The 25,694-nt window shown below is 50.0% G+C and overlaps 13 protein-coding genes across 20 annotated transcripts; 6 read left to right on the forward strand and 7 right to left on the reverse strand.

Moving 5' to 3' along the window:
• Positions 1 to 333: 333 nt before the first annotated feature.
• On the reverse strand, positions 334 to 2,258 carry PPTG_10391 (hypothetical protein). The gene has a single exon (XM_008905068.1). It carries the CDS (start codon positions 2,222 to 2,224, stop codon positions 503 to 505), a length of 1,722 nt encoding a protein of 573 aa, XP_008903316.1. The 5' UTR covers positions 2,225 to 2,258; the 3' UTR covers positions 334 to 502.
• A 60-nt stretch (positions 2,259 to 2,318) lies between these two features.
• Positions 2,319 to 5,196, forward strand: PPTG_10392 (hypothetical protein). Its single transcript, XM_008905069.1, has 2 exons — positions 2,319 to 3,451; positions 3,521 to 5,196. The coding sequence occupies exons 1-2, from the start codon at positions 2,345 to 2,347 to the stop codon at positions 5,093 to 5,095; spliced, it is 2,682 nt and encodes an 893-aa protein (XP_008903317.1). The 5' UTR covers positions 2,319 to 2,344; the 3' UTR covers positions 5,096 to 5,196.
• On the reverse strand, positions 2,989 to 6,403 carry PPTG_10393 (hypothetical protein). The gene has a single exon (XM_008905070.1). It carries the CDS (start codon positions 6,350 to 6,352, stop codon positions 5,225 to 5,227), a length of 1,128 nt encoding a protein of 375 aa, XP_008903318.1. The 5' UTR covers positions 6,353 to 6,403; the 3' UTR covers positions 2,989 to 5,224.
• A 100-nt stretch (positions 6,404 to 6,503) lies between these two features.
• On the reverse strand, positions 6,504 to 7,348 carry PPTG_10394 (hypothetical protein; the record flags this gene model as incomplete). The annotated part of the gene is made up of 2 exons (XM_008905071.1): positions 6,504 to 6,884; positions 6,953 to 7,348. The coding sequence occupies 2 exons, from the start codon at positions 7,346 to 7,348 to the stop codon at positions 6,504 to 6,506; spliced, it is 777 nt and encodes a 258-aa protein (XP_008903319.1).
• Positions 7,349 to 7,605: 257 nt separating this feature from the next.
• PPTG_10395 (hypothetical protein) lies at positions 7,606 to 9,169 on the reverse strand (the record flags this gene model as incomplete). The annotated part of the gene is made up of 2 exons (XM_008905072.1): positions 7,606 to 7,851; positions 7,922 to 9,169. 2 exons carry the CDS (start codon positions 9,167 to 9,169, stop codon positions 7,606 to 7,608), a joined length of 1,494 nt encoding a protein of 497 aa, XP_008903320.1.
• Positions 9,170 to 9,807: 638 nt separating this feature from the next.
• PPTG_10396 (hypothetical protein) lies at positions 9,808 to 10,992 on the forward strand. Its single transcript, XM_008905073.1, has one exon. It carries the CDS (start codon positions 9,927 to 9,929, stop codon positions 10,857 to 10,859), a length of 933 nt encoding a protein of 310 aa, XP_008903321.1. The 5' UTR covers positions 9,808 to 9,926; the 3' UTR covers positions 10,860 to 10,992.
• On the reverse strand, positions 9,828 to 12,345 carry PPTG_10397 (hypothetical protein). Of its 3 annotated transcripts, XM_008905074.1 has the most exons (6): positions 12,301 to 12,345; positions 11,840 to 12,236; positions 11,666 to 11,756; positions 11,438 to 11,600; positions 11,216 to 11,364; positions 9,828 to 11,137 (listed from the first exon to the last, which is right to left on the reverse strand). In XM_008905074.1, exons 2-6 carry the CDS (start codon positions 11,951 to 11,953, stop codon positions 11,028 to 11,030), a joined length of 627 nt encoding a protein of 208 aa, XP_008903322.1. In that variant the 5' UTR covers positions 11,954 to 12,236; positions 12,301 to 12,345; the 3' UTR covers positions 9,828 to 11,027. The 3 variants fall into 3 exon arrangements, with proteins under 3 accessions (XP_008903322.1, XP_008903324.1, XP_008903323.1); XM_008905076.1 differs by having other exon boundaries at positions 9,828 to 11,364; XM_008905075.1 differs by having other exon boundaries at positions 11,666 to 12,236.
• Positions 12,346 to 12,365: 20 nt separating this feature from the next.
• Positions 12,366 to 14,155, forward strand: PPTG_10398 (hypothetical protein). Of its 4 annotated transcripts, XM_008905078.1 has the most exons (8): positions 12,366 to 12,593; positions 12,674 to 12,695; positions 12,787 to 12,823; positions 12,916 to 12,939; positions 13,016 to 13,093; positions 13,166 to 13,511; positions 13,594 to 13,770; positions 13,849 to 14,155. In XM_008905078.1, exons 1-8 carry the CDS (start codon positions 12,533 to 12,535, stop codon positions 13,890 to 13,892), a joined length of 789 nt encoding a protein of 262 aa, XP_008903326.1. In that variant the 5' UTR covers positions 12,366 to 12,532; the 3' UTR covers positions 13,893 to 14,155. The 4 variants fall into 4 exon arrangements, with proteins under 4 accessions (XP_008903326.1, XP_008903325.1, XP_008903327.1 ...); XM_008905077.1 differs by having other exon boundaries at positions 13,594 to 14,155; XM_008905079.1 differs by having other exon boundaries at positions 12,366 to 12,823.
• Positions 14,156 to 14,993: 838 nt separating this feature from the next.
• On the forward strand, positions 14,994 to 16,520 carry PPTG_10399 (hypothetical protein). The gene has a single exon (XM_008905081.1). The coding sequence runs from the start codon at positions 15,370 to 15,372 to the stop codon at positions 16,429 to 16,431; it is 1,062 nt and encodes a 353-aa protein (XP_008903329.1). The 5' UTR covers positions 14,994 to 15,369; the 3' UTR covers positions 16,432 to 16,520.
• Positions 16,432 to 17,479, reverse strand: PPTG_10400 (hypothetical protein). 3 transcript variants are annotated; one of them, XM_008905084.1, is made up of 4 exons: positions 17,201 to 17,479; positions 16,968 to 17,130; positions 16,621 to 16,904; positions 16,432 to 16,561 (listed from the first exon to the last, which is right to left on the reverse strand). In XM_008905084.1, the coding sequence occupies exons 1-4, from the start codon at positions 17,445 to 17,447 to the stop codon at positions 16,518 to 16,520; spliced, it is 738 nt and encodes a 245-aa protein (XP_008903332.1). In that variant the 5' UTR covers positions 17,448 to 17,479; the 3' UTR covers positions 16,432 to 16,517. The 3 variants fall into 3 exon arrangements, with proteins under 3 accessions (XP_008903332.1, XP_008903330.1, XP_008903331.1); XM_008905082.1 differs by having other exon boundaries at positions 16,432 to 16,904; XM_008905083.1 differs by having other exon boundaries at positions 16,968 to 17,479.
• Positions 17,480 to 17,572: 93 nt separating this feature from the next.
• PPTG_10401 (hypothetical protein) lies at positions 17,573 to 18,916 on the forward strand. Its single transcript, XM_008905085.1, has 3 exons — positions 17,573 to 18,048; positions 18,112 to 18,273; positions 18,347 to 18,916. Exons 1-3 carry the CDS (start codon positions 17,588 to 17,590, stop codon positions 18,675 to 18,677), a joined length of 954 nt encoding a protein of 317 aa, XP_008903333.1. The 5' UTR covers positions 17,573 to 17,587; the 3' UTR covers positions 18,678 to 18,916.
• Positions 18,917 to 19,214: 298 nt separating this feature from the next.
• On the forward strand, positions 19,215 to 20,150 carry PPTG_10402 (methionine-tRNA ligase, beta subunit). The gene has a single exon (XM_008905086.1). The coding sequence runs from the start codon at positions 19,269 to 19,271 to the stop codon at positions 19,950 to 19,952; it is 684 nt and encodes a 227-aa protein (XP_008903334.1). The 5' UTR covers positions 19,215 to 19,268; the 3' UTR covers positions 19,953 to 20,150.
• On the reverse strand, positions 19,846 to 24,785 carry PPTG_10403 (hypothetical protein). Its single transcript, XM_008905087.1, has one exon. It carries the CDS (start codon positions 24,678 to 24,680, stop codon positions 20,025 to 20,027), a length of 4,656 nt encoding a protein of 1,551 aa, XP_008903335.1. The 5' UTR covers positions 24,681 to 24,785; the 3' UTR covers positions 19,846 to 20,024.
• Positions 24,786 to 25,694: the final 909 nt, after the last annotated feature.

A 25,694-nucleotide genomic window follows, 5' to 3' on the forward strand; every position in this document is an offset into this window, starting at 1 on the left:
AGTATTTGTCAGTGCTGCGGCTAGTTGTTTGAACGAGAATATGCCGTGCTCGCAGCATTGTAAACCTCTCACAGACAGAAAGCAGCCTGTTTGATATTATCAGATTAAAGTCGCAAAAGATGCAATAATACCGAGGGTTTTAAGCTCAGTGTCGCTTGCTTCCGGCCGATACCAAAGAAGCGCAGTAAGTCAGGATAGATGAACGGTGGAGAGCGCAACACAGCACAGGGGGCGGCATTGCGGGCCCTGGTGATGCCACGACCTGAAACCTCCACACCAGCATATTTTATGTAGTTTCGATATTCCAAAACTAAGCGCCATAAATAGTGCACTTGGAAAAAATGAAGCCACAAATAAGAGTGATGACCGTAAACTCCATGACGGCACAGTCGACACCGCAGTTTGTGCACGTGAAGCTTTAGCGTCCTTGTTGTTAGTTAAACCGGATCTGCATCTAAGCAGTTTGATTGCTGAAAACCTATGAACGTCTGCATGAACCAGCCTACTCTCGGCTCAATTCCGGGTCGTCGCTGAGATTTTCAATATCGTCGTCTACCACTCTCTCCTCCGATTTTTCTTCCTCGCGTTGCTCTTCTTGATGCCCTTCTTCGCGCTGTAGTAGCGATATATCGTCCTCGTCCAACGGAGTTGATACCGCATGCAAGACCTCATCGATATCATCAGCTTGACCGTAGCTTGATCTAACCGAGAGAAGCTCATGCCGCAGTACCGTTTCTTCTAGCACCGGTGCAACAGCTTTCTCCTCGTACTCAAGCTCGCTCTCATGGGCCTCTGTTACAGCCAAAGCTCTCTCAAGTGAACCCTCAGCTATCGTAGGCATCATTTTCGTCTGTGTTTCAGCCAGTGTCTTGTGTTCGTCTCGATCGTCAAATTCTTCTTCCCTTTCCTCCGGGATGGTCGCTGCTGCTTTCTCCTCTTCGTGCTTCTCTTGAGCTAATCTAGAGAAACCGAGGAATAGTCGTTGCCTCATGGCTTCAGTTTTGGCCTCCAACACCAGCATTTTACCGTCGCTGCAGCGGATGGATACACAAAGTGCTTCACGCTCGGGTGTCGATCTAGCCACGACTTTATCGCTACCGTGGACTCCTCTCTCAACACTTTCGATGAGCTCTGTTCGCAGACTGCTTTTCCGTGTTTGCCGCTTAATCGCACCGATCGAGTTCCAAAAAACAACCTGCATGTCGGCTGTGATGTACAATTTGCGAGAAACCACACGGCCACTTTTCTGACAGAGTTTCTTTAGGGCTAGACCATCAAGTAGCTCGCGGACAAACTCGAGATATTCGTAAACTTGCATCTCATCGTCCTCCAAGTTTTCATAGGACACATCTTCACGTGCCAACGCCACACGTCTCTCGGTTCGAACAGCCATGGATTGACGACGCGACGCTGCACGTACAAAATCCTCCTTTGTCTCCACCATACTAGCACCTGAAGTTGCGCGCGAACGACGACCAATTGACTCGGCTTTGACAGAGCTTGCATCGCTACCGAGTCTGGTGCTGCGTTGCTGCATCCTTCCAGCAGAAGGCGGAGACGGTGGTGTCGATACAAAGATACTCGAGCGGCTCGCAGGACGCGTAGACGTACGTAAATCACCGGTCGAAGCTGGAGTTTTAAACTCAACGACTGCAGTCACAGCTCCGCTCAGATTCTCCTGTGGAGGAGGTGATTTCGTCTCGAAGTCATCCGTAGTCTCAGCGACCGGTATTTTAATACTTTCGTACGTCTTGGCGGTTGCGACCGACGCTGCCAACTGCTGGGTCATATCTGCGTGGAAGCGATAGCGCACATCGGCGTCACGGCTTGGAGCAGACGCGAAAAATCTACGTATGGTCTGCACCATCCAGGTCGATGCTCGCCACAGCAAGCTCTCAGTCTCAACTGGTTCATCTTCTTGTTTCTTCTCAACGCGCTTCACCTTCTTCTTCTTCTTCTTCTTCTTCTTTGTAGATCCAAACCAGAGCACAAACGGCGCCTCCAACTTCTCATTCGTCGCGAAGCGCACCGGGATCACCGACAAGAGCAATAACCCACCCACCACAAACACCACATACATTCCTAGCAGCAACATCCACGTCGACGACACATCAAAGTGCGTCCCGTATGCATTGCGGTACGTATGCACCACCGGCGGCCTCTCTCCAGGCAGCAAATTCGCACTCGCAACCTTCATTCCTGCATACATCCACACCATCTTCATCTTTGTCTTTTTGATAATAAAAAGTATCCGCACACAACCTTTCAAGATAAAAAATGATGTATATCACACTACTTCGTACTTAACACCATTCCCCCCATATCCGCCAGTCCAACAATAGCCATGTATGGCCCGAGTCGTAAGCGCTCGTTCGATGACAACGACCGCGACGGTGGTGGCTACAAGCGCTCGCGCGTGGACGATCGCTACGGAGGATCTCGACGTTATGACCGTCGTGACCGTGACCGCTTCAACGAGAGTGATCGAGCACGAGCTTGGCGTCTGGCCAAGAAGGCTGTCGTGGAGCTCGGAGACGGTGTAGAGCGCGACCAGCTCTCACGCACCAGCGACCTTCTACTGCGTGAACTGGAGCCAGATGCTCAGGACGTAAAGCTCGGTCACTTGGCTACACTCGTGCTGCGTGGCGCGTCGCGTCTGGCCCACAAGACGGCGCTGTACGCGACGCTCGTGGGGCTCGTAAATGCTAGAAAACCGGCGTTTGGACGCGAAATCGTAGCCGGGGCCACGCGTTCGCTGCAGAGAGATGTGGATTTCTTTAGTACCGAAAAGGTTGAGGACGCAGACACGCCTGATACCGACGTACTGCGTCGGGATGGTGATGTGAATGCAGTGGCTACGAGAGTGAGACTTACAGTGAGACTATTGGCTGAACTGGTGGCAGCTAAAGTGTGCAAGGCTGAGGACGTGCTGGCTATGCTGGACTCTCTACAGGGACTCTGTACGCCTGACGACTGGGACGCAGATGATGAGACTCACGCCTCGTTGAGAGAGAGGGAGGACGCTGCAGCGTGGAAGGATTTCTTCGCGTCTGTGGTGCTGGATACACTGCTGCACAGTGGCAAGGCGCTGGCTGCTGCCTCGGAAAATTTATTTGACAGTTTATTGAGTCGATGCAGAGAGTACGTCTCGCATCGTGAAGAGGAGAACAATCCGCGTGGATCCAGTGCCGGTCCGTCGTCGTGGAGGACGAGACGCTTGCAGCTCGATCTGCTCTGGGGACCGGAGAGTGATGATGAGTTACCAGCATTATGTGCGTCAAGCGACGCGCTGTCGCTGGCCTGGGACGCGTTGAATGCCATTCGGAACGGAGAAGGAGACGACAAGTGGAAGTTGCCAGGTATTAACCATCCACAGGGCGTCTTCGCTTCAGAGTTTGAGAGCTCGGAGACTCATACACTGGCTGCGTCACTGTCCATCGACCTGACAAAGGTATGCATGTAACACAGTGCTGTGTTGGCGAGTTTTACGTTTCACTAACAGTCTTGTTATCCTCCACAGCTGGACGCTACCAAGATCCCGACGTATACAACGTGGTTCCGTATACTGTCGGATGAATCTGGTGCTGCTGGTGCGGCGATTGCGACGTTGCCGTTGGCCTCGTACCTCATCACTCGCAGCCATTTCATTGATGCACTGGAGACGTCGCACCCGAAGCCTGCTATTGCTGCCAAGCTGCTGCTGGGTCTGTGTCGTGCATATAACGATCGGTTCGCTTCGACTCAAGCAGAAGGAGCGACTCCCGTCAAGAGCGAGTATTTGCTGGTGGAGACGCTGTTGGTTGCTGCTCTGGGCGAGAGTGCCAATGCCAAGTTGGCTTACTACTGCTCGGTGCTGTATCATCTCGTGAAGACCGACGCTCGTGTTGTGTCGCCTGCACTGGCCGTTGTAGTGGAGCTGCTGTTCCGGGAAGTGCCGACAATGCGAGCAGCTGCTGTGGATTCGTTCGTGCTGCTCTTGAGCCATTTCCTGTCCAACTTCGAGTTTAAATGGCGTTGGGCGGCCTGGGCGTATGTACTGGAAGCCAGTGAGGACGACCCGCAGCGTCTGTTTGTCAGCGCTGTTATCGAACGCTGCGTGCGCCTCTCGTATTTGCAGCACATGCAGAGTGTACTGCCTGCTGAGTTCCACGTGCTGCTGCCTCCTGCTCCCAAGCCTCGTATCCGCTTCCAGGTTGTCAAAGAAGAAGACACAGCTAGCGCTCCTGACTCAGCCAGTCCAGCGTCAGACTTCTATCAATCCGTGACGACGAAGCTGAAGGGCCATCCGCCTGCATCTGCGTTGCGCTCGTGGCTGAACGAAGAACTGCCTCGTCTCGAGATCTCGCGTGCTGAAGCTGTGGAAGTTGTGTGGACGTGTATCTTGGAGGCTGGCGTGGCCACGTTCACGCACATGCGTCTACTATTGGAGAAGTATGGCAAGCGCAACGAGCTGTTCGGTGGTGAAGACCAGTCGGCCGAGGAGACGGAAGCTGACGAACTTGTGGTGGTCAAGACTGTGGCTTCGGTCTGGCTCAAGTCGCCGCAACACATCGGTCTCATTCTCAACTCGATGCTGCGTCAAGGTCTACTCCGCCCGTTGACTATTGTGACGTGGGTGTTCACCGCCGATGCTGTGCAGCAGTACAGTTGGCCGTATGTGTGGGAGATCCTGAACGACACGCTCAAGTTCGTACAGGACGCTATTGGAGCCAAGACGAAGCAGTTGGAGCAGGCTTCCACGCCCAGATCATCGGACGACCGCGACAACGAGGAGATGCCGGACGTTGCAGCACTTGAGGATAGCCGTAAGCGTCTGCAGGACGAACTGCGACAACTGCTCGTGCTGTTGTTCCGTGGATTCAACCGCGTTATTACCGAACACAAGGCCGAATGCGACTCGGAAGGCTCGGACCCGCGCGATAACTGGTTCCGCAGTGCACTGGCTCAGATGCAGGCGGTGGGTCACCGATACCGTGTGCCGCTTGAGGGTGCGCTTGACGAACTGCAGCTCGAGGTTTTCAGCGTCAGCGCCTCGGCTGATGTGGACGCCACCAAGATCTTCCAGCTCGTTCGCGACTCGTATCTCAGCGCTTAAACAACTTGACTAGAAACAACAAGAGCCAAGACACAACAGAATGGATCAGGGAGCTCTTATACCTCAAACAAAAAGTACAAACATTGCTCGTTTCGTCTTGATGTATTGCTGCGATCTTAGACGTGATTTTCACTTGTCAGCAGCCTCTGCCTTCTCCGTCTTCTCTGATGTCTCCGTTTTCCGCTTCTTCACTGGGATCACGTTAACTGCAGGGGCAGAAGAGGTCTGTCCGAATCCAATGGTGGTCACAGCCTCCTCCTTGGAATCCTTGGCTACAGCTCCAGCAATGGTCTCCTTAATGCCGTCCACCTTCTCCTTGAGCTCCAAGTATATCTCCATGTACTCCAGCAGCGTCTTCTCGTCCTTTTTCATCTTGTCCTCCTCGTCTTCCTTGACTCCAACGCACTTGAAGAAGTCCTCCTTCATCGCCTCTGGGTGTTCTCCATTAAACTGCAGCGACAGCGGGGAATCCTCACTTGACGGCGCTTTCCTCTTGCCTTTACCCGTCGGCTCCATTTCTTCTTCCAGTGAATACTTTGGGATCTTCTCCGCAAATTTCTGCAGTTTGTCGTCACATTTCTTGGCCACACGATGAATATTCTCCGCCATGACGCGTCCAGCCATCACATAATGCGTGAGTTCTTCATTAGGCACCACTTCCTTGTCCTTATCAGCCGTAGAGTCTCTGTAGATACAGGCAATAGCCAGTTGACAGTACAGATCCGCCAACTGCGTCGTGTCTTCAGCCTGTGTAGCCTTCAGCAGCTTCCTCCGCAGTAGTAGAGCCTTCTCAAAGTCCGCCTTGGCCTGTTCGAACTGGTCGCTCTCGAGTCCCAAGTCTCCGAGTCTCGTATACACTCGAGCCAGCTGCGTCTCAACCGCCTGATCCCCAGGGTAGCGCGAGTAGATGACGCGTGCCAGCTCCATGACTTCCCAGGCGGCTTCAAGGTCGTCCGCTGCCTCCTTGGCATCCTGTTCGCCGTCTCCGCTTCCGCTGGCTGCCGCTCCCTCCACGGCACCACCGAAGAGACTGGCTGTAACCTCCGTAAGACTCAACAGAGCGTGGCCGTACTCATAATAGACTGGAGCAACAGCTAACGAGTCGCTCTTGCCCTCCGCCTCGCACATAGTGCGTAGCAGATCCCCAAAAGCCACCACCGCCTCCTCAAGACGCTTCTCCTTCAGCAGCGACACGCCGCGCACGTAGCGAGGGTCCGTTAGCGTCTTCTCCAGCTCCTGCGCGGTCTCGGTCGTCATGCTTAATGAGCTCTTGGCGCCAATTACAGTAGTTCGCGGAAGAGTTGAACCTTTAATAACGAATAACGTGGCGCACATGATTTTTGAAATGACGTTATATAGGTTTATTGTAACTTGGCTACATGTGCAAGTTGCAGTTGCCATGACTTGGTTACAAGGCTCGGAGTAATCTCTTGGAGTCCTTGCTGGAGCTTTTGAAGACGCCTAGCACTGCGAGGAGGATGAGGAGGACGAGCACAGCGCAGATGCCCAGCAGGATCGTGAGCTTGACGTTCTTCCACCACATTTGCCGACGCAGCTTTCGACCAGTGTTGCGGAAGACTTTGGCTTGCTCGTTCAGGTCGTTGGTCTTTTGTTCCACGACCTCCATCTTCTCCGTATTGGACAGCACCACTTGAATATTATTGTGCATAACCGTCTTGACGCCGTCCACCTGATGCATCACCTCGGACAGCTTATCCACCTTGGTGCGGTCGTCGTATCCACTGGCAATAGCTGCGAACGCCTTGGCGCAGTCCTTATCCAGTCCATTCTGCAGTCAAAATACACACATACACTAAATAACACAGTATTCCATGCCTTACAGCCTTCTAGACGCACCTCTCGACACGTCAGTGCCTTTGATCCGTATTTTGGCACGATCTCAGTCTGTACCGCAGAGATCATCTGAAAAGCCAATCGGATGGGGTAGTCCTTGGCGGTGATGGCTGCAAACACGAGCTCGTCGTTGTTCATAGTGAAGTGGAACTTATTGGGGTCGCACTCGAGCGAGTGGCGGCCGTTGGGTGTCACTTGTGTCTTCCACGTCGGGGCTCGGATCACCTTGCTCAGCATTTCTCTGAATGTGTTCACCTCGACCTCTCCTCCACGCGCAGGTTTTCCACCTGACTGGTGCATATAACTGGCCACGATCACTTTGTCCGTGGCACGCGCGATGGCCAGGAACTTGATATTGTCGCGTGTCAGCGACGCCGACGCTGCAGTCGCCGGTGCCATGGCGCCCAAGTAGGAATTAATAAAGGTCGCTTCTTCTTCCTGCTGGCGAGTCGCTCAATGCACTTGCAACGTCACCTTCGACGATGCTAAAACGGTCACTTGCCGACCAGGACCAAGTGCCAATTGAGGGGAAGACGACGGAAATGAGATATTTTCGGCCTTTCTCGTGACAATTTATGGCAGAATCCAAGATGGTTACATGAGCTCAAAAATGGTTACATGGGGGTGTGTGCCATGGGGTCTATTCAGTCGATTATTCACTTCTCGACGGTAAGATGAGGCCGCGTTAGAGCTACGATCTGCTGCAGTTGATCGGGAGAGAATCTGTGAGTGAAAGGCAGCGAGGACGAAGCCGGGAGCTGCTCCTCGAGCAATGTGATGTCTATGCCAGAGCTGAGTGTAGCCATCACTGCCACTTCTTGGATACTCATATTGTCCGACACAAGAAGTCCCTTCTCCTTCCACGCGCTCATGATGTTGCTCGCACGGTCAGCGTCAACCAGCTAGCACACGTAAACACAAAAGGTCAGTAAAAGTGTCTATAAGGAAAGAAAAAAACATTAGAAAATCTACCTCAACAGATCCAGTGAAGCACTTGAGCAGCTGGTTCATCGCCATTGAGTAGGCAAAGCCCAGTTCCTCGGTCTCCTTGTGTTTGTTGAACTCCTTGATGGTCGCGTCTAAGCGAGGGAAGATCTGCGTCTCACGGACGTATCTCCAGACCTGGAGGTTGTCGAACTGGCTGTGCTGATTAGCCAGAATGTGTCCCCATGCCACATCCTCCGGTGGTGGGAGATCAAGGTGCTCCTTATCAGGACGAATCTTCTCCACGTACTTCTTCTCCACAGCGATAGCAAGATTGAACGCCGTCTTCAGTAACAACGCCACATCCTCACCTACCATGTCGTTGTAGGTGGTTAGATGAAACGGGTTGCCACTCGACAGCATCGTCTCGAGAGGTCGGTCACCAATTAGCAGCATCTCACGCTCCTTGCGGAACTGCATTACTGCTTCAGGTAAAGGGGAGATCGCACTCCCCACATTCTGGGCCAATTGCAACGAGGCAAACCGTCCAAACTGTTCTGACAACGGAGTAAAAGTTTTCTCCACCAGCTCTTCCAATGGTTCGCGTGACGAGTCGAAACTCGGCAACGAGAAGCCGTAACTCTGCACTTTTCCGTCATTGCACAGCTTTTCTAGTGCATCACACGTCGTCTTCAACTTCTCCATCAATTCGCCACGTTTACTAGAGATCAGAGCCAATTCGTCGGGGATCTGACACACGACGTGGTCAAGCGTTTCGACATCCAACTCGTTCATGGTGATCTCCACGCCCTTCTCCACGTACTCCTGGGTGAGTCTGTCGTCTGCATCCGGATTGGTCGGATGCACCACATTGCTGCCAATCAGAGTGGACACTACGAAGCACTCGCGCGGGATGTCCAGGTCCTCCACGGCCTCGTTAAGCGCCAGAGCTTCTACGTAGGCTTGTTTCTCACCAGCTCTGGTGACCACTGACGGGTTCACTGCCGCTTGGATGAAATTGCTGGTGTATGACGACGTCAACGTCTTGCTGATGTCCACGCGGGGCATGTCTTTCGCCCACAGGTCGGGGCTGCCGATACCTCGAGGGGCGACGCTGACCCACTGTGCATCGGTCCCTGCCTCGCTCACACGGAGTTTGGGAGCTGTGCTTGGTTGGAAGGGAGAGCGGACAACGAAGTCCTCCGTTGCAGGGCCCGTGGCGCGACCGACGTGCAGATGGGCACAGCAGCGCAGCGTCGAGAGCCGCACGCGGCTTGGGACACAGATAGCTCTCATGTGTGTCAATGTGTGTGAGCCACACACACATATTTTGACATTTTCATCGAAAGTTCTAGCACAACTTAAATGGGAATGGAAAAAATATTTCGATAGATCCTGAATGCCATCCAATCAAATATTATTACGACCCAAAATCGGACTATTTTGAAATCGTTCCAAAATAACCCAAATAAACCTTGCCGTTGGATGGCATTCAGACGAAAAAAAACCATTAAAATTTTAATGGCTTTTTTTTCGTCTGAATGCCATCCAGGCCAATCAGATCTCTCGAAATAGATTGTGTGGCAGACACATTAATTTAAACCGGATGTTTGATAAAACAACCAGAAATAAAACCTTTATTTTAAACACATAAAATTTTGCTGAAATAAACCATGACAACTGTTTCCCAAAATTGAATGTATTCTGTTGCCTTAATTTAAAATAATATCAACTATTTCCCCAAAATTGAATATTTAGAACTCATTTTTGAGTGAAGCTCACGAAGAATAGTTTATAAGTTTAATAACAATTATTGCTCTAAGATTTGAAATTTTAAAAATGCTTTGAAAATAGCAATTTTTAGAAAAATGAATGAAACTGTAGAATTCGTGAGTACGAAAGAAAGCAGTGATACATTGCCATTTACGGCGGCACACATCATGAACGTATGGTAGGGACACTGTGAATAATTGATCCGATCTACAAAAACTACTGTTCGAATCTTTGCATTGTAAAGGTACAGATTTCTCGAACGCTGGCATACGGAAACTCTATGAATGGCTTGACTGAAAGCCGGCATCAAATCGCGTGTTTCTCTTCTGGACCGCCCCATAATCTACATGAGGCAATCTTCACATCATCAACGACTTGGGCGCAATACAAGCGAGCCGGAGTCCAGCGGCTCGACCAGCCTGAACCCATGCGTACTTCTCAATTTGCTGCGATGGCTGACAGCGTCGCTTTTCAAGCAAAAGCCACGAGCGAGCTGCCTCGTTCGGCTTCTTCTTCAGCTTATCGAAGATTCTTGAGGAAGTGGACGGGTCAGGATTCGAGCGACCCGAGACGCATTCCACGGAAGTTGGCATCGATCCCGTTTGCAGCTTCGTTGCTAGAGCCATCGTTGACACATGACGATATACTGAGACTCCGACTGCAATTGCAGCGAATCGCTGACATTACTGTGATCGACTCCACGCGCGACAAGAGAAAAGAGCTTGTTATCAAGTTGAAATTGTCACTGCAGCCTGCAAAACCCCGTGAGCGAGTCGGCATTTTCGTCCCAAACAATGCGCCTGTGACGTACGAGACCACAATTACTTTTCGCGACGTGAACCACTTGGACAAAGTGCTGGTATTTTGCGTCAACAAAATGGCGGGAAATTGTCACGATAATTGTGGTTTTTGCGCGCGTTTCCGAAAGTACCTCGGCAATTACTGGGTCAAAGATCCACTCGTGACTGTCATCAACATGGGTGATACTGTACTCCGCAAGCCTTCGCTGGCTCTGCATCTGGCTCACTTGGTGGCATTTGCTACGGGGATACACACGGAGTCTCCACGCATCGCGAATAATCCGAAGAGTAAACAAGTTGCGGCGGTGCAGCTTGTGCCAAATGATAAAAAACGAATCGACGTTGTGGACGTATGCACTGCACAAAACGAGGTCACAGCGGTGCTCTACAATTTCTTCAATGTTTCCAAGTAGGAGGCGGCCGCACGTGCGTCTGGAGGTGGTGTTACATGCACTACAGTGAAAGTCTTTTTGTTTTACTACTTAGTAAGAAAAAAAAAACTTTAAAAATTCACCGTTGCAATAAAAGTTGTTTGACAGATGATCACCTTATTTTACCAACGAAAACATTTTTTTTTTCGTTTATTGAATCAGCACCATCCAGCTGATGAACAGGTAGAAAAGCAGAACTGGGTACACCGTCAATGCCTTACGCTTCGGTGGCACCAATTTGGACATGAATACGACCGACGCTGGTGGAGTGGGAATCATAGCATCACAAACACAATCCTCAATATACCGTCATAGAACAGTTATCAACAGCGACGTACCTCGTGTCGACCAGAGGAAACCCACACTGACAATGATCATTCGGAGCAAGATATGCGAGACCACCACTTTGGCCAGCATGCACACCAACGTCGCGATATTCAGCGGAAACACGCAGTATCCCAACACGCACACACTCTGGAAGAAAGATCTGCTCGGTAACAATATCAACATCCCCCTTAGCACCAAAATAACAAAAAAGGAAAATAATTCTATAGACGTACATGGAGCTGCCAAGTAGCTGCGCGTTGATAGTGACGATGGCAGCGCCCACCCAGATCACGACAAACACTCCTGTAAACACCATGGCGGACTGCGCCGCGGGGGCTGTCACACTCAACATGATGGAGAGCGTTAGACACAGCAATAGCGGGCCCCAGAGGTCCCCTACAAGGCACACAGCAGTCAGTATGGAGTTCTAACCCCAATCAGATTGATACTAGCGTTCGTACAGTCCCGCAGCGCCTTGAGTGTCTCCTCTGACGTGTTGCTTGGCATTAGAACCACACGCAACTTGCCCCCGACCAGCCGCAGGTCGCGGAGCTGCTCAGACACGCGTCGAATAGTCAGAACGCGTTAAATACTGGGGAAAGAGGCGGGCAAGGAGCGAGATAACTGCAGCGTACGATGGTGGTAGACACGGGCTCATCCAGCGTGTTCTCCTCGGCCGACGGGAGGCTGATACTGCCTGAAACCAGCTCCACACCCGCGGCGTCGCTCGCCTTCTTCTCTTCCGACATCGAGGTAATAATCGCTTTTGAAATGTGAAGTTTAGCTTAGAGAGCCCTCTTGTACGAATATTTCACTTCGGAAAGTTGCAATACGACTGGTGGAATTTTTAGAGACTTGCGCTGGTCATTCACCCTTGATATCTGGATTGTTCTCGCTTCAATACTCATAAGAGCTATATATTACGCCACAAGGATATGGCTTCAACACGCCACGGTCTTCCCGCGATATTGGTCTCCTTATTGACGCATTGAGAACGATGCACAGACACTTCATGAAGTATGAGAATTTAACCTAAGGTCAAATTACCTGTTCAGACCACTACATGCACACAGTTCACAACATAAAGGTAGCGTACATCGCTTCTTGTGTGTTGTTTGTCTGCAGCTGACGTCCTACAACAAAATCCACTTAATGTCTCCAACCGACAGTGAACCCACACACTCGATTGCCAGGCTTTCTGAGACGCCTCTCATGGGTAATCGTTTACGAGACGTGATTGGCTGGTTTGAGTCGCTTGTCCGCATTGCAGCACATTTTCCATCTGGTCTTCGAGTAGACAGCTCCGCACTTGTCATTGTGACTTTGCCATGGGCTGCACGTCGAGTAGAGAAGTCTTCCAGCCGATTCCGGACAGCTACAACTCCGTCGGTGCGTGGCGAATACCTCGCTTTTTAACTGCGCCAACTCGTTTAAAGTTGTCTTTGCTTGAAACCAATTGTTCATACCAGAGGAAGTGCAGAAAGCTCTGCGGTAGGCGACAACGTTTTTTCCGATGCGGGTTTTTAGGTGTTCTAAATGTAATTGGGTGAATGACAAACTCGCCGTCGTGGTGGCTTAACAGACAAGTGGGGCTGCAGTCGTCTGACCTGATCATCGCGGTAGGTGCCACTCTGTATTTTATTGTTGTTGATGATGGTAATGTATTTAACGGTGGCCTCATTTCCTATGTTTGTTGATACGTTTTTTGCAGGTGGATTTCACGGAATCGAATCTGGTAAATGAGAAGGATTGACGTGAGGTAGTGACCGATGTTGTAGCTGACAGGAAATGTGTTTGTTGTATAATCGTAGACGAAGGGAGCGCAAACGTTTGAAGGTCGCTCATTGCATTTTGTTGATAAGACTGGACGCGTGGCAAACCCGTACCAGGTACATTGCTGCTTTGATTTTACTCGTGAGGCTGGTATATTGATCGCTGATAGTCTTATCTTACTCATTTAGACCGTCATCTCGGCAATCACTCGCGTGTTTGAGCTGTTCGATGACGACGATTCAATCCCAGCCTTTGGTTTCGGTGGCCATCCTGAACGTCCACTTGAAAAGCGATATTTTCCCTTTGTGGAAGGTCGAGGGTGCGAATTGGATGAAGTTTTGCAGCAATATTTCGCGATCGCCTCCACCATGGAGCTCAACGCTTCAGCCAGCTTCGTACCGGTGATCCACGAAGCAATCAAGATGGTCAAGAAGACTCGTCGGTACCACATCTTGATTATTATCTCCAATGGACATATCGACGACCCTGCCATGGCCCGACAAGCTATCGTGGAGGCATCCGAGTACCCGATCTGTACGTGGCTCAAAACACTCAACATGTTACATATCCAATTGTTAATTTTGACTGACAATTCGTGAAAATGTTGACTCAATAGCGATTGTTATGGTCGGTGTGGGCGACGGTCCTTGGACGATAATGAGGGAGTTTGACGACCAGCTCCCTGAGCGTCGTTTCGACAACTTCCAATTCGTGAACTACAACACCATTCCTAGAGGAAACCTCAACAATCCAGACGGAGGTTTTGCTATGCAGGCACTCATGGAGATCCCAGGTACGTCACCGAATGTGCTTCCAATGAAGACACTCATATTAGTTCTTGTTAGCTCACTATCTGTGTTACTTTTTGCAGAACAATACAACCAAATCCGCGACCTCGGATTGATCAAGAACTAGCACGGCTCGGGACTAGCATGCTCTTAAACGCATACTGGACGTGAGCTATCGACTCTGTGATGTTGAATTTGCCGACTGAGATACAAATGCATACTTCAGTATTTTTCAGTGGGTTCCTATTTTAAAGATGCCATCCTTTTTGCTACGTAATATGATCGCTCTTCCACGAATATCTGCAACTTAATGAAAGACATGTCTTGCTACATATGGATTAGCAGGTAAAAAAAAGCTTATAGCAGTAGTACGAACGGCATGAGGACATTTTTTTACTTTTTATTTTTTAAAATAAATTAATACATATCCATAAGAAATCATCTACATACAATCTATTTCCGCCGCTTTTAGGCGACCTTAATAGATCTAAAAGAGGTTGCGATGCCTCAGGGTTGAGTTTCTTTCTGGGGAATAGCTCTCAAATTTCAACTTGCATTTGCTAAGCAAAAAGCGGCAAAAAGGATTGTTGACCTGTTTCTCTAAATTTAGATAGCCAGAGTGAAAAAAAGGCCACTAGAACCAGCTACAAATGCCCATGTTTCCACTTCAAAACCTGGTCAAAAAAGGGAAAAGGCAAAACACGTCCGTATAATAATAATAAATTTTTTTTTACCAAAACGGGTCTAGCCTTTTCGTAACGTCAATAGAGGTATTTAGCAAATAAGTTCTGTTTCTAAATTTCGATCGGTTTTCAGTTTGCTCTAATTAGCGACTTGATTGAGTATTAAGAGGATACTATTGGATTTGGCTTGACTAGTAAGTGTTAAAGTGCTCTTAATGTACTCCAATACCTCGCTGACCGCCCTCGTAGTTGAAACTCATCACGTTATACTGGCATTTAAACTCAATAAAAGTGCTCAAGAGAGAAGAGTAATCGAAACAATTGGACAGTAGTAAATCTGCAATCATGGTTGACCTCCGAAAAGTATCAAATTTTCGCTTGATCGTAAGAGAAAACTCATGTTAAAGATATTGGATCGGTTATTTTTAATTAAAATACATACGGACATATTTTATCTTCGTCACCCCAAAAAGAACAAATTTGTGTGCAATACACAAACTGAACCTAGAGGTAAACATGTTGACGATTGCTGTCACAGGGTAACCGACAAACGAAGCAGCATTCGATCCCTTACATGCAGGATGGAGACTGTGTACTTGGAGCGCTCTCGTCAGCAATTTAACGGAGAATAGCCCGTGACTGTCACTGACAAGATACGTATAAGTGTAAACACATATCCACACGCAATCGGAACAGCAAGATGCTGACGGAATCGTGATGTCAACATGTGCAATAACCTGGGCGAAGCACCCAGCATCACGTGATGGTCACCAGTCGTGTCTGTCACGATGCGATGCAGATGCCTGAGCACGAACCCGTGCCAAAACCTCCTGTTGGTCGGCGCGGAAACAATCGGTCATTCCTGAATTTGCTTCGTTCCAAGCACTCCAATCCGCCTCCTTGTTCAAGCTTCCTACAACTATGTCTGCTGCTCCACGCACCGTCAACACCTATGCCGCCATGGAGAAGTCCGGTGAGCTCAAGCCGTGGCAGTACACGTCCCGCCCGCTCGGTGACGAGGATATCGAGATCAAGATCTCGCACTGCGGTATCTGTGGCTCGGACGTCCACACTATCGACAGCGGCTGGGGCCCGACCATCTACCCCGTTGTGGTTGGCCACGAGATCGTCGGTGAAGTTACTGCAGCCGGCTCAAACGTGACCAATCTGGCTGTAGGCGACCGTGTAGGTGTTGGCGCTCAAGTCTGGTCTTGCCAGAACAAGGACGAGGACAAGCCGTGCGTCGACTGCGCTGACAAGATGGAGTCGTACTGCGACCGTGCGGTGCTTACGTACAACGCCAAGTACGAGGACGGAGCCTTGGCTTACGGTGGATACGCTGACTACGTCCGTGTATCGAGTGCCTTCGCCTTCAAGATCCCTGAGAATATTCCTTCGGATGTTGCTGCTCCTCTGTTGTGTGCTGGAGCAACCGTCTTCTCTCCACTCAAGCACCAGAACGTTAAGCCTGGCGATCGTGTCGGAGTTATTGGCGTTGGTGGCCTTGGTCACCTTGCCATCCAGTTCATCCGTGCTCTTGGTGCCGTGCCTGTGGCTTTCTCACGTTCGGCTAACAAACGCCAACAGATTCTGGATTTGGGAGCTGCAGAGTTCTACAATCTGAGCGACCCGGAGGATGCCAAGAAGGCAGCTAACTCGGTTAACACGTTGATCCTGACCGCCGACGCCAAGGGAATGCCGTACAACCAGTACCTGGGTCTCCTCCGCAAGCGCGGTACGCTCGTGATGTTGGGTATACCGAATGACGAGATCAAGTTCCTGCCCATGTTCGTGGTGGGTCGTGGGATCCGCGTGGTTGGCAGCCTTATTGGCAGCATCGAGGACATTGAGGACATGCTGAAGGTCGCATCCGAAAAAAACGTCCGCCCGATTATCCAGAAGCTCCCGATGGCCAAGGTTAATGAGGGCATCACCATCATGCGCGAGGGTCGCGCTCGCTACCGCGTTGTGCTTGAGAACTAAGCCAGCTCCCTAAATACCAAAGAAGAGAGCAAAGTAGTTTAAGCTTGATTAACTAAGTGCAAAATATTCATGACTGATTGAGCCTCCTAGCCACTGCACCAGAACGCTGATGCAACTTGTTTGTAGTAACCTGCAGATGTATAGCATTCGAATTAGACTTGACGTGACAGCAACCAAGCTGAATCTTACCATCCTCCTCTTTCTCCTTCATGTTCAGCAACTCAATAGATCTCGGGTATTCCGTTCCCAAACTTGTTTCGGCAGCATTATTGAACGAGGCCACGACTTGGAAAACATCATCTTGAACTGAAGGTTCATCAGGAATTCGTCGAGCGTTGAGACTCTTGATAAGCTCGCGATCGCGCGATGTTTTCCACACCGTCATATGAGGTGAGTATGGATGACGAAAATTCTCCGTCGTAAATCCCAACTGTTCAAATTCTCCATGTAGACGCTCGGCCACCGCACTCAATCTGGATAACCACAATTAACCCTTGATACATTGATATCTTCCTTCAATTTACTGTTCAACTCACCGCCGGCCATCGGCTGCTGCCACATCCAGCTTGGCATGTAGCACGTCGTTATTGCCGAAGAATTCCCAGTTGTTGAAATCAAACCGTGGCGAACCATGCACAAACTCCTCCGCTGCCACTCGAGTAGCTTCCGCGTGAAGCACTTGACACGCTTGATCCGTTGCTACATCAACGACGAAAGTGTAAAATAACATGGCCAATTTTAATGCTAGCGCTAATGCAGTAAATTTCACCTGCATCGTCCGGAAGACGCAGCACACAGAGCGTGACGTGCAGCGTTCTGGGGTCAATGAGGCAGGGTGTAGCTTCCGGACAAGCGTCATGGATCGCAGTCTGTAGTCGCTCCACCCGCGCTACGAGGCTCGGCGAAGTAATGCGGAAACCAACAAAGAAGTTGGGCCTCTCACAGCGACGAGGACGCGGCTTGCTCCTCCAGCGGGGCCTGCGATCGGGTCGCGTCGATAGCATTCTTCGCTGCATGAGACTGTCGCGTTATTATTGGCCAATCGAAACGATTACGCAGACGAAAACTGACGTATACTTTTCCCGAAAAAGGTAAAGTAATCCGAGAGGCCACTCAAAAATGACTCAGCAGCTATTTTCCGATTTGAGACTCAACGATGAGAGCAGTGCCGGTGGCTCTCGCCGTTTTCTGCGTCGTTTTGAGCGTACTGTTCAACCGCTTCTCATTTTTCCTTCCGGAACCCAACGCGCAAGTCGAAGAAAACATCAAGCAAGAGATGGTTGCCCCTTCCAAACACGCCCTCGTCGTCGGTGCTTCTTCTGGAATTGGTCTCGCTGTTGCGAAGGAACTCGCACCCATTGTTGCCAAGTTGACGCTCTGCTCGAGATCGTACCCGGAAGTGCTTCTGAAGACGATCAAGGAGAACAACCCGAATGTGGAGGTTGTCCACGAGAAACTGGACGTGTCGTTAATGCATGAAGTTCGCAAATTTACGAAAAAGCATGCTAATACTCAGTTCGACTGGATCGTTATGAGTCCGGGTATCATGACGTTGAACGGGCGAACGGAAACACCTGAGGGTCTTGACGTGAAGATGGCGACTCACTACTATGGGAGGTACGTTGCCTAGTTCTCGTCACCATCTTTAAGTGAGTGCACTCATGCTCTCTTCATGTACAGATTTATGCTGGTGCACGACTTGCTGGAAGGACTGAATCGTCCCGGTGTGCGTGTTCTCAACATTTTTGCTGCTGGCCACGGTGGTGCAATCGACATGAACGACCTCGATCTGAAGCACACGTACTCTGGCAAACGTTGCGCAGATGCTACGACCCAGTACTCGTACGTTACTGTGTGCTGATACAGCTCTTTGCTTTGGTATTTGCTAAAACTTTCGTTTCTTCTTATTTGACAGAGATCTGATGACTCAAGCTTTCTCGGAGCATGCTTCAAAAGCCTCGTTCATGCACGCAATGCCTGGATTCGTGAACACCGGTTTATCCAAAGGATTACCGTGGTATTTGCGTGGCCCCGCGAATGGATTAGCTGCTTTGTTTGGCCGTTCACCTGAGGCGTGCGGTAAGGTCATGGTGTCAGCACTTCTGAATGACGACTACGTAACTGGTTGGAGGCTGCTCGACTACAATGGAAAGGTGGCGTCCACGACCAAGTATCACACGGAAGAAGCGAAGGAAGTGGTTTGGAAACATACAGTCAAGACAATCGAAGACATCATGAAGCAGTAGGTATCTTAGACTAAGATTCTTAGCCTGAGAAGGTTGCAACGTTGTGACAGCTTTGTCAAGCATGTTTTTAACTTCCACCGCCCCGTTTTCGCTTGAATTAATTGCTAGTTCTTGTACTTAACGCTGTAGAGAAGTGTCAACACATTCTTGCTGGCATGTCGAGCTGGAAAGCAGTTATCAACGATTTCTTGCATCTACGTATAAATAGATATTGTCGCGGTTGTCACTGTGTACGCGCTATATGTATCCTAGCTCCGTGTCCATGATAAATGGCATGCGATGAGATCAAGCTACCTCTACGACTAAGCTGTCAAAAGATGAAATGATGCATTACTTGAAAACAAACTGTATTATATTCCTTCAAACCTACCATTTCCTCTAATATTTTTTAATGAGTACTTTTAATTTTAAAAGAATAGACAAAAAGATTTACAACAGTAGCAATTACAACGATTTCAATCAATGTAACTATTAATAAATACTTATAAAAACCATTATGGTCTAGGGGCGATATTATTTGACATTTGACTCATAATTTAAAACCCAATTTGTGCTCGTCGATCACCACCAGCAGCTTCAGATAGAAGGATCATGAGCGCTGCCGAGCAAATTCAGAGCCTCATCAGCTCCCTGGAGACAGACCTGGGCATTGAGGCTAACGCCCCGATCGGCAACGACAAGAAGCCGCAGCAGCAGAAGGAACAGAAGCCTAAGACCAAGAAGGCCAAGGCTCCCAAGCCTGCCAAAGCACCAGCTGCCGACCCCAACCAACCCGAGATCACCAAGCTCGACATCCGCGTGGGCAAGATCGTCAAGGTCTGGAAGCACGAGACGGCTGACAAACTCTACTGTGAGGAGATCGACGTGGGCGAGGATGAGCCGCGCCACATCGCCAGTGGACTAGTGTATCACTACTCGCTTGAGGAGATGCAGGACCGCCGCGTGCTGGTGCTGTGCAACCTCAAGCCGCGCAACCTCGTGGGCTTCCGTAGCCACGGTATGGTCATGTGCGCTGCTGTGCCTCTGGAAGACGGCAAGGAGAAGGTGGCGTTCGTCACGCCTCCCGAGGGCGCCAAGATCGGCGAGCGTATCACGTTCGAGGGCCTCACGGGCGAGCCCTTCTCGCCTGCTCAGGTGGAGAAGAAGAAGGTGCTGACTGTGCTGGGCGACGACATGAAGACGGACGACAATGGCGTCGCCAAGTGGAAGGAGCACGTGTTCGGCACGTCGGCTGGCCCCTGCACGGCTCCCGTGAACAACGGCGTCATTAGATAAAGAAAGAGAGACTGAGAGGAATGGCTTCACGAGGCACAGTACAAAGCAGTTTCTTACATGGGGAACTCTTAACTAGTTGCGTTTACGTTTGGGTCGAGAACTTGTAGCAGCATTGGACTTCTTGACAGGCTTGGTCTTCTTCTTGGCTTTCTTCTTAAGTGGGAGTGGCACAACTTCTTCCTCGTCCCGATCTTGTTGTTCATCTTCTTCGTCTTCGACACTTTTCTTTGCCTTAGCTTTGGCCTTTGCCTTTGCTCTGCGTCGAGAAGTGTTGATTGTTGGAGGCACGTCTTCTTCCGAGTCACTAGCAGAGTCGAATGCTACATCGAGGTCTTTCTTCATGCGGCCTTCGAGATCTTCTTGTGTGAATCCCTTCTTGCTGCGACTCTGAGGTTTGTCTACTGAAGGGGACTTGGCAGTCACGTGCCAGTTCTCGTTGGAGTGGCCCTGGCTGGGGGAGAAGATCAACGTCGAAGTCTCCGATGGCTGTGGACGAGCTTCCTCACTGGACACATCACGCGGTTTGACTCCACTTCGAGACGGTGTGGGTGTTGAGGGAAGACTCTGACGTCGTCTATGCTTCTCGTTGCGTAAGCGCACGGGGGTGTGACTCGCCTCTAACAATTCCTCTTGTGGTGTCTGAGGAACACACGAGGTCTTGTTAGTCTGCGGAGAAGTAGGCGCTGTTTGTACATCCTCTGGAGCGTAGGTCGTGCGCCGCGACTGCTGTTTCTGCTGCTGTTGGTGCAGGTCAAGTTGGCGTAGATCGTACTCCACTTCCATGGCCATCTGAGGATCCGTATTCATGAAAATATCCTTCACTTCTTGCCGATACATTTTGAACAGCTCGCGGATATAGTGAAGCAAATAACGCGTCAATGGACTGTGCTTCGCTTCGAGTGTGTGCTTGAGACCGATGAGTACAGGCACGACGTTCTCTAGGAAGTTCTTCTTGGACATCTTGGACAGCAATTTGCCCTTCGCTGCTGCGATCTGTGACGCCACGTTGGCGTTCTCTCCAGTGGCTGCATCTTCTCCGTCGTCCTCATCGTCGCCCTCCTTCGAAGACGTGAGTTTGATCTCTGGCGAGCACAGAATCGCGAACGTATCTTTAAGAACTGCCTCTGTGCAGCTATCGGTGATCTGCGAAGGATTCTCGCACAACGGAAGAGTGCCGTCCATCACTTCTTCCAGTACTTCGCTACAGAGTTTCATGGATACTTGCAACTTCTGCTCGTCCGACATGTGCTCCAACAAAAAGTTGTACAGCTTGGCTCGTCGAGGGTAGAGTGCATTTCCCAGCAACGCGAGTTCGCGCGTCCCTTCTTGTTCGTATGGCTCCGAGAACTTGATCTTGTCGCCTTGAATTCCGTTAAGCACAAATATCATCTCGATGAATTTGTTCGTGAAAATGTGTGGCGATTTCTGCAACAGAGGACCACAAAGCACATGACGCGCCAGGTTGGCCAGTTCCTCATCTTCGTCGACTGCAGCACGAAGGAAGAAGCGCAGCAGAGACTCGCGCCACTTGATGTAGTCTTGCAGGATCAGCTGCGAGAATAGCAGTAGCGTATTACGACGTAACAAGCGACTCTCGTCCAGTAGTGACAGCGCAATAGTTGGAACATACGCATCCACGAGCGACGTGTAGCGAATACAGAGATCGCCCAAGATCAGCAGGATGTTCGATCGGATGTCCTGTTCCTCGCAAGTCCGAAGCTCGCGAATAAACATCGTCATGCATTGCTTGGCTAAGTCTCCGTCGCGTAAGCATAATTTGCCTAGAGTTACGAAGGCGCACACTCGAACGGGAGTCGGCAGCGGAACAGGCTCCGAGATAATGGGAATCTCGTCTTCATCGCCTTGTCCTGCAGCTTGTGACATGGTCTGGTTGATAGGGACGAACTTCGGCGGCAAAAAGAGCTGGACAAGCGACTTCAGACTCGAACTAACGGGTAACAGAGCAGCTTCTCCACTCTTGTCAGCGTCCTTGTTGAACTCAAGCAGAGCCACCTCACCGATAGAGATAAGCTGCTTCTGCAACAAAGCAGTTTCTTCTTCCACACTGTCTGGACTGCTTTCAAAGCACTTGCGCAGGTTGATCTCACACAACTCGAGTAGCTTGTTCCCCCACGCATAGCTGATGTCGCGACTCTTTTCGGGGGAAGGAGCTTTGGCTTTGCAAATGCTGTTCAGAGCGAGAATTCCATCGGCGATGACGTTCAGAGGGATGGCGAACGAATGCAACGACGCCAGAATACCGTCAGCGATTGACTTTGCGTCCTGCGCGTCAATAACAGTCGAAATAGCAGCAATCACACGTAAAATACGCTTCGATCCATCGTTGAACTCCATCGGCAATGCCTGATCCTGCAGCTTGTTCCAGCACTCGACCACGATGCTGAGGTTCTGCTGCTTCCCCCTCGCAGTCTCAACAAGATTTCCAGAGTACGCCAGTTCCTCCAATACGATCCAGCTGAAGCCCCAGTAGCGCGTTAATAATCGACGAGTAGCTTCGTCTTCTGTTTCTTCTTGTACTTCTTGACCGGAGCTGTATGGACTCACGCTTTCTTTGATGGCAAACACGCACGTCTTGATGATCTTTTCGACGTCGATCTTGTCGCTTTTAATGAGCATTCGTAATGCCTTTTGCAAACAGCGAGCCATAACACCATCAAGGTGCGACACTTGCATCCATACACAGTCGAGAGCTTCACGCAGCGTCTTGTTGCGACGTGAGTCGTACCACGTTAGAACTCGGTCAAACACAACTCTTCCTGCCGCTTCCAGTGCGCAAGATTGCACACTCGTCTCGGGATCTACACACAACGGAAGAACGCCAAGGTTCCACAACTTCTGTGCTTCCTCATCACGTGGGAACTTCAGTAGAATCACCGACAACGACTTGATAGACTGCACACGAACAACAACTGAGGAGTCCGTACAGCGCGAATGAATGTCAAAGAGATCTTTCTTCGACGAAGCGTGGACAGTGTCACCTGAATGGGCCGTCAAAAGCGCCTCCAGAGCGTGCACTGCAGCTCTACGCACAAACGTCTTATCATCCACCAAACGCTCACGGAACAGGTCAACAAGGCGCTGCATCAGTAGCGTCTCCTGGAGATTCTTGTTGCCGTCATCACCGATCACTGATTCGTACAGAAGACTCTGCAGTGAGCTCGCGATCGCTTCCGACCTGTTCCCGTCCATCTGCTCGTCGTTGTCTTCATCTTCGCTATTAGCCAAGTTAGACAACCCGAGCGTCAGCATAGCTGAGATTCCAGCAATTGCCTTGGTACGAACTTGGGACATCTTGTCGCGGGCACGATCAATCAGAACTTCAAGAAGCGGTCCGACACCAGAGTACGGGACTAGCGACTCGGGAAGCTCGTTCTCCTTCACCTTCCAGAACCTGGTTTCCACTACGAAGCGGCTAATCAGCTCCACTGCGAACTGACGGTACTTCAGCTTAGCGTTGCGGGAGTAACTGGTCAGGAACCGCGCCAGTCTTACGCACTCTTCATCTCGGAATTCACTCGGTTTTGCCTGCTCTTCCAGTTCACTTTCTCGCCGTCCAGCCATCACAGTCGAGAACACAAAAGACAGCACACGTTGCCGCTCATCTGCAAGACCTGGAGCCTGTAGACAAATATTTTGAATCAAACCCAACAGCATCAACGAGTTTTCCTGCCTTGCAGTGCCTTCAGCGTCGTCCTCTTCGCATGCTTTGACTGCAATATGGTGAATCCTAGTGATAACATCAATCGTGAGTTTGTGGAAGCGCAAAGACGACCGATTTTCCTTCGCCACGGTCTCCTGGAACGTCACACCGGGAATATAGCAATGCAGAATCACGCGTCCAATCTGTAATGGCTCACCGTGCGTCCCACTGACCAGCGCCTCCAACATCTGCAGCGTTTTGGTCGTCATAGCAGACGCTGTGCCCTCGTTATCAGGAGGTAGTGCTGTCTGCAATGCAATCGCAGTCTCAATGGTCGGTACAATAGATTCTCTACTCGCAGAGAGGGAGAATCCATCTAGAAATTGCACCAGCATGTCCATTAACTCCAGTCCGTAGCTCGTGAGCATCTGGAACACTTCGTGGCTGTCCTCGTCACTGTCCTCATCGCTGCTCTGCTGCTTTCTAGCTGCTCGTTTTCGCCCACGACCTCCGGATCTCTTCTGTACTGTTGCTGATTGTTCTGGTTCCTTGGAAGCCATTAGAACGACCCACTTTTTGAGTGTGTCCAGCACCTGACGATACACGTACGACATGAACAGCCCATACGCGGACCCTCCAGGCAGCTGTAGCCACGCCAAATATACTTTAGCGGCCACTAGAGCCTTCAGCAGCGCGCTTCGCTTCTCGGCGTCGTTCATATTGGCGTATACGTCGCGTACGTTCACGACAGCCTGCAGCAGAGCGAAGAGAGAGCGGTAAACGGCTTCGCTGTTCTCGTTGCCTTCCTGAGCTGGCGACACAGCATCAATGGCTTCCTGAGACGCGAAGAAGCTCCAGAGATTCGCCACTTGCTCGTCCGCTGCCTGACGCCGCAGATACTTGGCGAACACTTTGTCCAAAGCGCGCAGCTGGCGGCGGGAGACTCCGTCAGCCCATTCTTCTCGCACAGCAGCGGTGCCGCCCGTGTCAAATAGTGAAGAGATGGCACTTGCCGGCACGGAGCCCAGAGCCAAAGGCTGCAGCACGCGCGCCAGCTCCTTCTCCATGAATTACAGTAGTGACGCTTGATGCGGAATGGTTTGCGCGGGAGGTTTGAAAAAAATTGTCCATGGATTGTGTAGCCCATTTAGAAATGGCTACTTGAGATAATTATTTTTAGGTGATTGACATCTTTTAATTAAAATTATTGGCGTCAATATTTATCAAAGTCATTATTAAAATTTGGTAAAATATGTTTCCATCAGGTGCTAAATATAAGTTATTTTTCAGTGCCTTGATGGAAAATTTTCTAAATAAACAAATAAGTGCTGCGAGCATGTACCACCCTTTGGTACAGTTTTGGACAGATTGATATAACACCGACATTTTTCTTTACAGATGAACTGTCTACGATGCGCTCGTATATCATGATATCCTTTCGTACTTGCTATTCTAACTTGAAACTTGATACAATGTGATGTCTGCTCAGCTCAGTATACTGCAGGTTAACTTATACTACAGGTTAACTTCCCTTAGTTAATACAACCCGTGGAACAACTCTTGATCAAGTATAGCAAGTTGACCATGTTAAGGCGGTTGGTACTGTGCACATTCCTGATATTAGTGGGATTCGAACAAAATATCTCAAATCTAGACATTTATGGGTATATCTGACGATACATCAAACTCTGTGGCCATTTCAGAAGCTGATTTCCGATGAAATCGACTAGAATCGACGAGTACGTGTTTCATGTCGATACGTTTCACTGACTCCTTCTACCAGTAGGTAAAACCGTTGATTTTGACCAAATTTGACTTGGATTTCTATCACACAAAGATGTGACACGTTCAATTAAGGTTTTAGCCAATCGAAACAGAGAATAACGGTGTGAATAAAACCAATCGAATGATTTTATTTTAGGCCAGACTTCTCCCACGCTCTCAAGATACATTTACCGCTGATCAATCTTTACACCTTACTAGCTATATCAACCAGAACTTCCCAATGCTTCGGTGCTGGAATATTTCTCAGGAGCATCAGTCGGTCTCATAACGAGCATTACGATTCTGAGCCATGAGCT

The sequence above is a fragment of the Phytophthora parasitica genome (genome assembly GCF_000247585.1).
Source record: "Phytophthora parasitica INRA-310 unplaced genomic scaffold supercont2.19, whole genome shotgun sequence".
NCBI lineage: Eukaryota > Oomycota > Peronosporomycetes > Peronosporales > Peronosporaceae > Phytophthora > Phytophthora nicotianae.

Coding starts and splice junctions, on each gene's coding strand:
- PPTG_10391 (XM_008905068.1), bottom strand. CDS start 2,224: ATGAAGATGGTGTGGATGTATGCAGGAATGAAGGTTGCGAGTGCGAAT.
- PPTG_10392 (XM_008905069.1), top strand. CDS start 2,345: ATGTATGGCCCGAGTCGTAAGCGCTCGTTCGATGACAACGACCGCGAC. Junction 3,452..3,520: donor TGTCCATCGACCTGACAAAG/GTATGCATGTAA, acceptor TATCCTCCACAG/CTGGACGCTACCAAGATCCC.
- PPTG_10393 (XM_008905070.1), bottom strand. CDS start 6,352: ATGACGACCGAGACCGCGCAGGAGCTGGAGAAGACGCTAACGGACCCT.
- PPTG_10396 (XM_008905073.1), top strand. CDS start 9,927: ATGAATGGCTTGACTGAAAGCCGGCATCAAATCGCGTGTTTCTCTTCT.
- PPTG_10397 (XM_008905074.1), bottom strand. CDS start 11,953: ATGTCGGAAGAGAAGAAGGCGAGCGACGCCGCGGGTGTGGAGCTGGTT. Junction 11,757..11,839: donor AGCCCGTGTCTACCACCATC/GTACGCTGCAGT, acceptor GTGTCTGAGCAG/CTCCGCGACCTGCGGCTGGT. Junction 11,138..11,215: donor TTTCCTCTGGTCGACACGAG/GTACGTCGCTGT, acceptor CCACTCCACCAG/CGTCGGTCGTATTCATGTCC.
- PPTG_10398 (XM_008905077.1), top strand. CDS start 12,533: ATGGGCTGCACGTCGAGTAGAGAAGTCTTCCAGCCGATTCCGGACAGC. Junction 12,696..12,786: donor GAAGTGCAGAAAGCTCTGCG/GTAGGCGACAAC, acceptor GTGGCTTAACAG/ACAAGTGGGGCTGCAGTCGT. Junction 13,512..13,593: donor GGCATCCGAGTACCCGATCT/GTACGTGGCTCA, acceptor TTGACTCAATAG/CGATTGTTATGGTCGGTGTG.
- PPTG_10399 (XM_008905081.1), top strand. CDS start 15,370: ATGTCTGCTGCTCCACGCACCGTCAACACCTATGCCGCCATGGAGAAG.
- PPTG_10400 (XM_008905082.1), bottom strand. CDS start 17,447: ATGCAGCGAAGAATGCTATCGACGCGACCCGATCGCAGGCCCCGCTGG. Junction 17,131..17,200: donor GCGTCTTCCGGACGATGCAG/GTGAAATTTACT, acceptor TCGTTGATGTAG/CAACGGATCAAGCGTGTCAA. Junction 16,905..16,967: donor GCAGCAGCCGATGGCCGGCG/GTGAGTTGAACA, acceptor GTGGTTATCCAG/ATTGAGTGCGGTGGCCGAGC.
- PPTG_10401 (XM_008905085.1), top strand. CDS start 17,588: ATGAGAGCAGTGCCGGTGGCTCTCGCCGTTTTCTGCGTCGTTTTGAGC. Junction 18,049..18,111: donor GCGACTCACTACTATGGGAG/GTACGTTGCCTA, acceptor CTTCATGTACAG/ATTTATGCTGGTGCACGACT. Junction 18,274..18,346: donor GATGCTACGACCCAGTACTC/GTACGTTACTGT, acceptor CTTATTTGACAG/AGATCTGATGACTCAAGCTT.
- PPTG_10402 (XM_008905086.1), top strand. CDS start 19,269: ATGAGCGCTGCCGAGCAAATTCAGAGCCTCATCAGCTCCCTGGAGACA.
- PPTG_10403 (XM_008905087.1), bottom strand. CDS start 24,680: ATGGAGAAGGAGCTGGCGCGCGTGCTGCAGCCTTTGGCTCTGGGCTCC.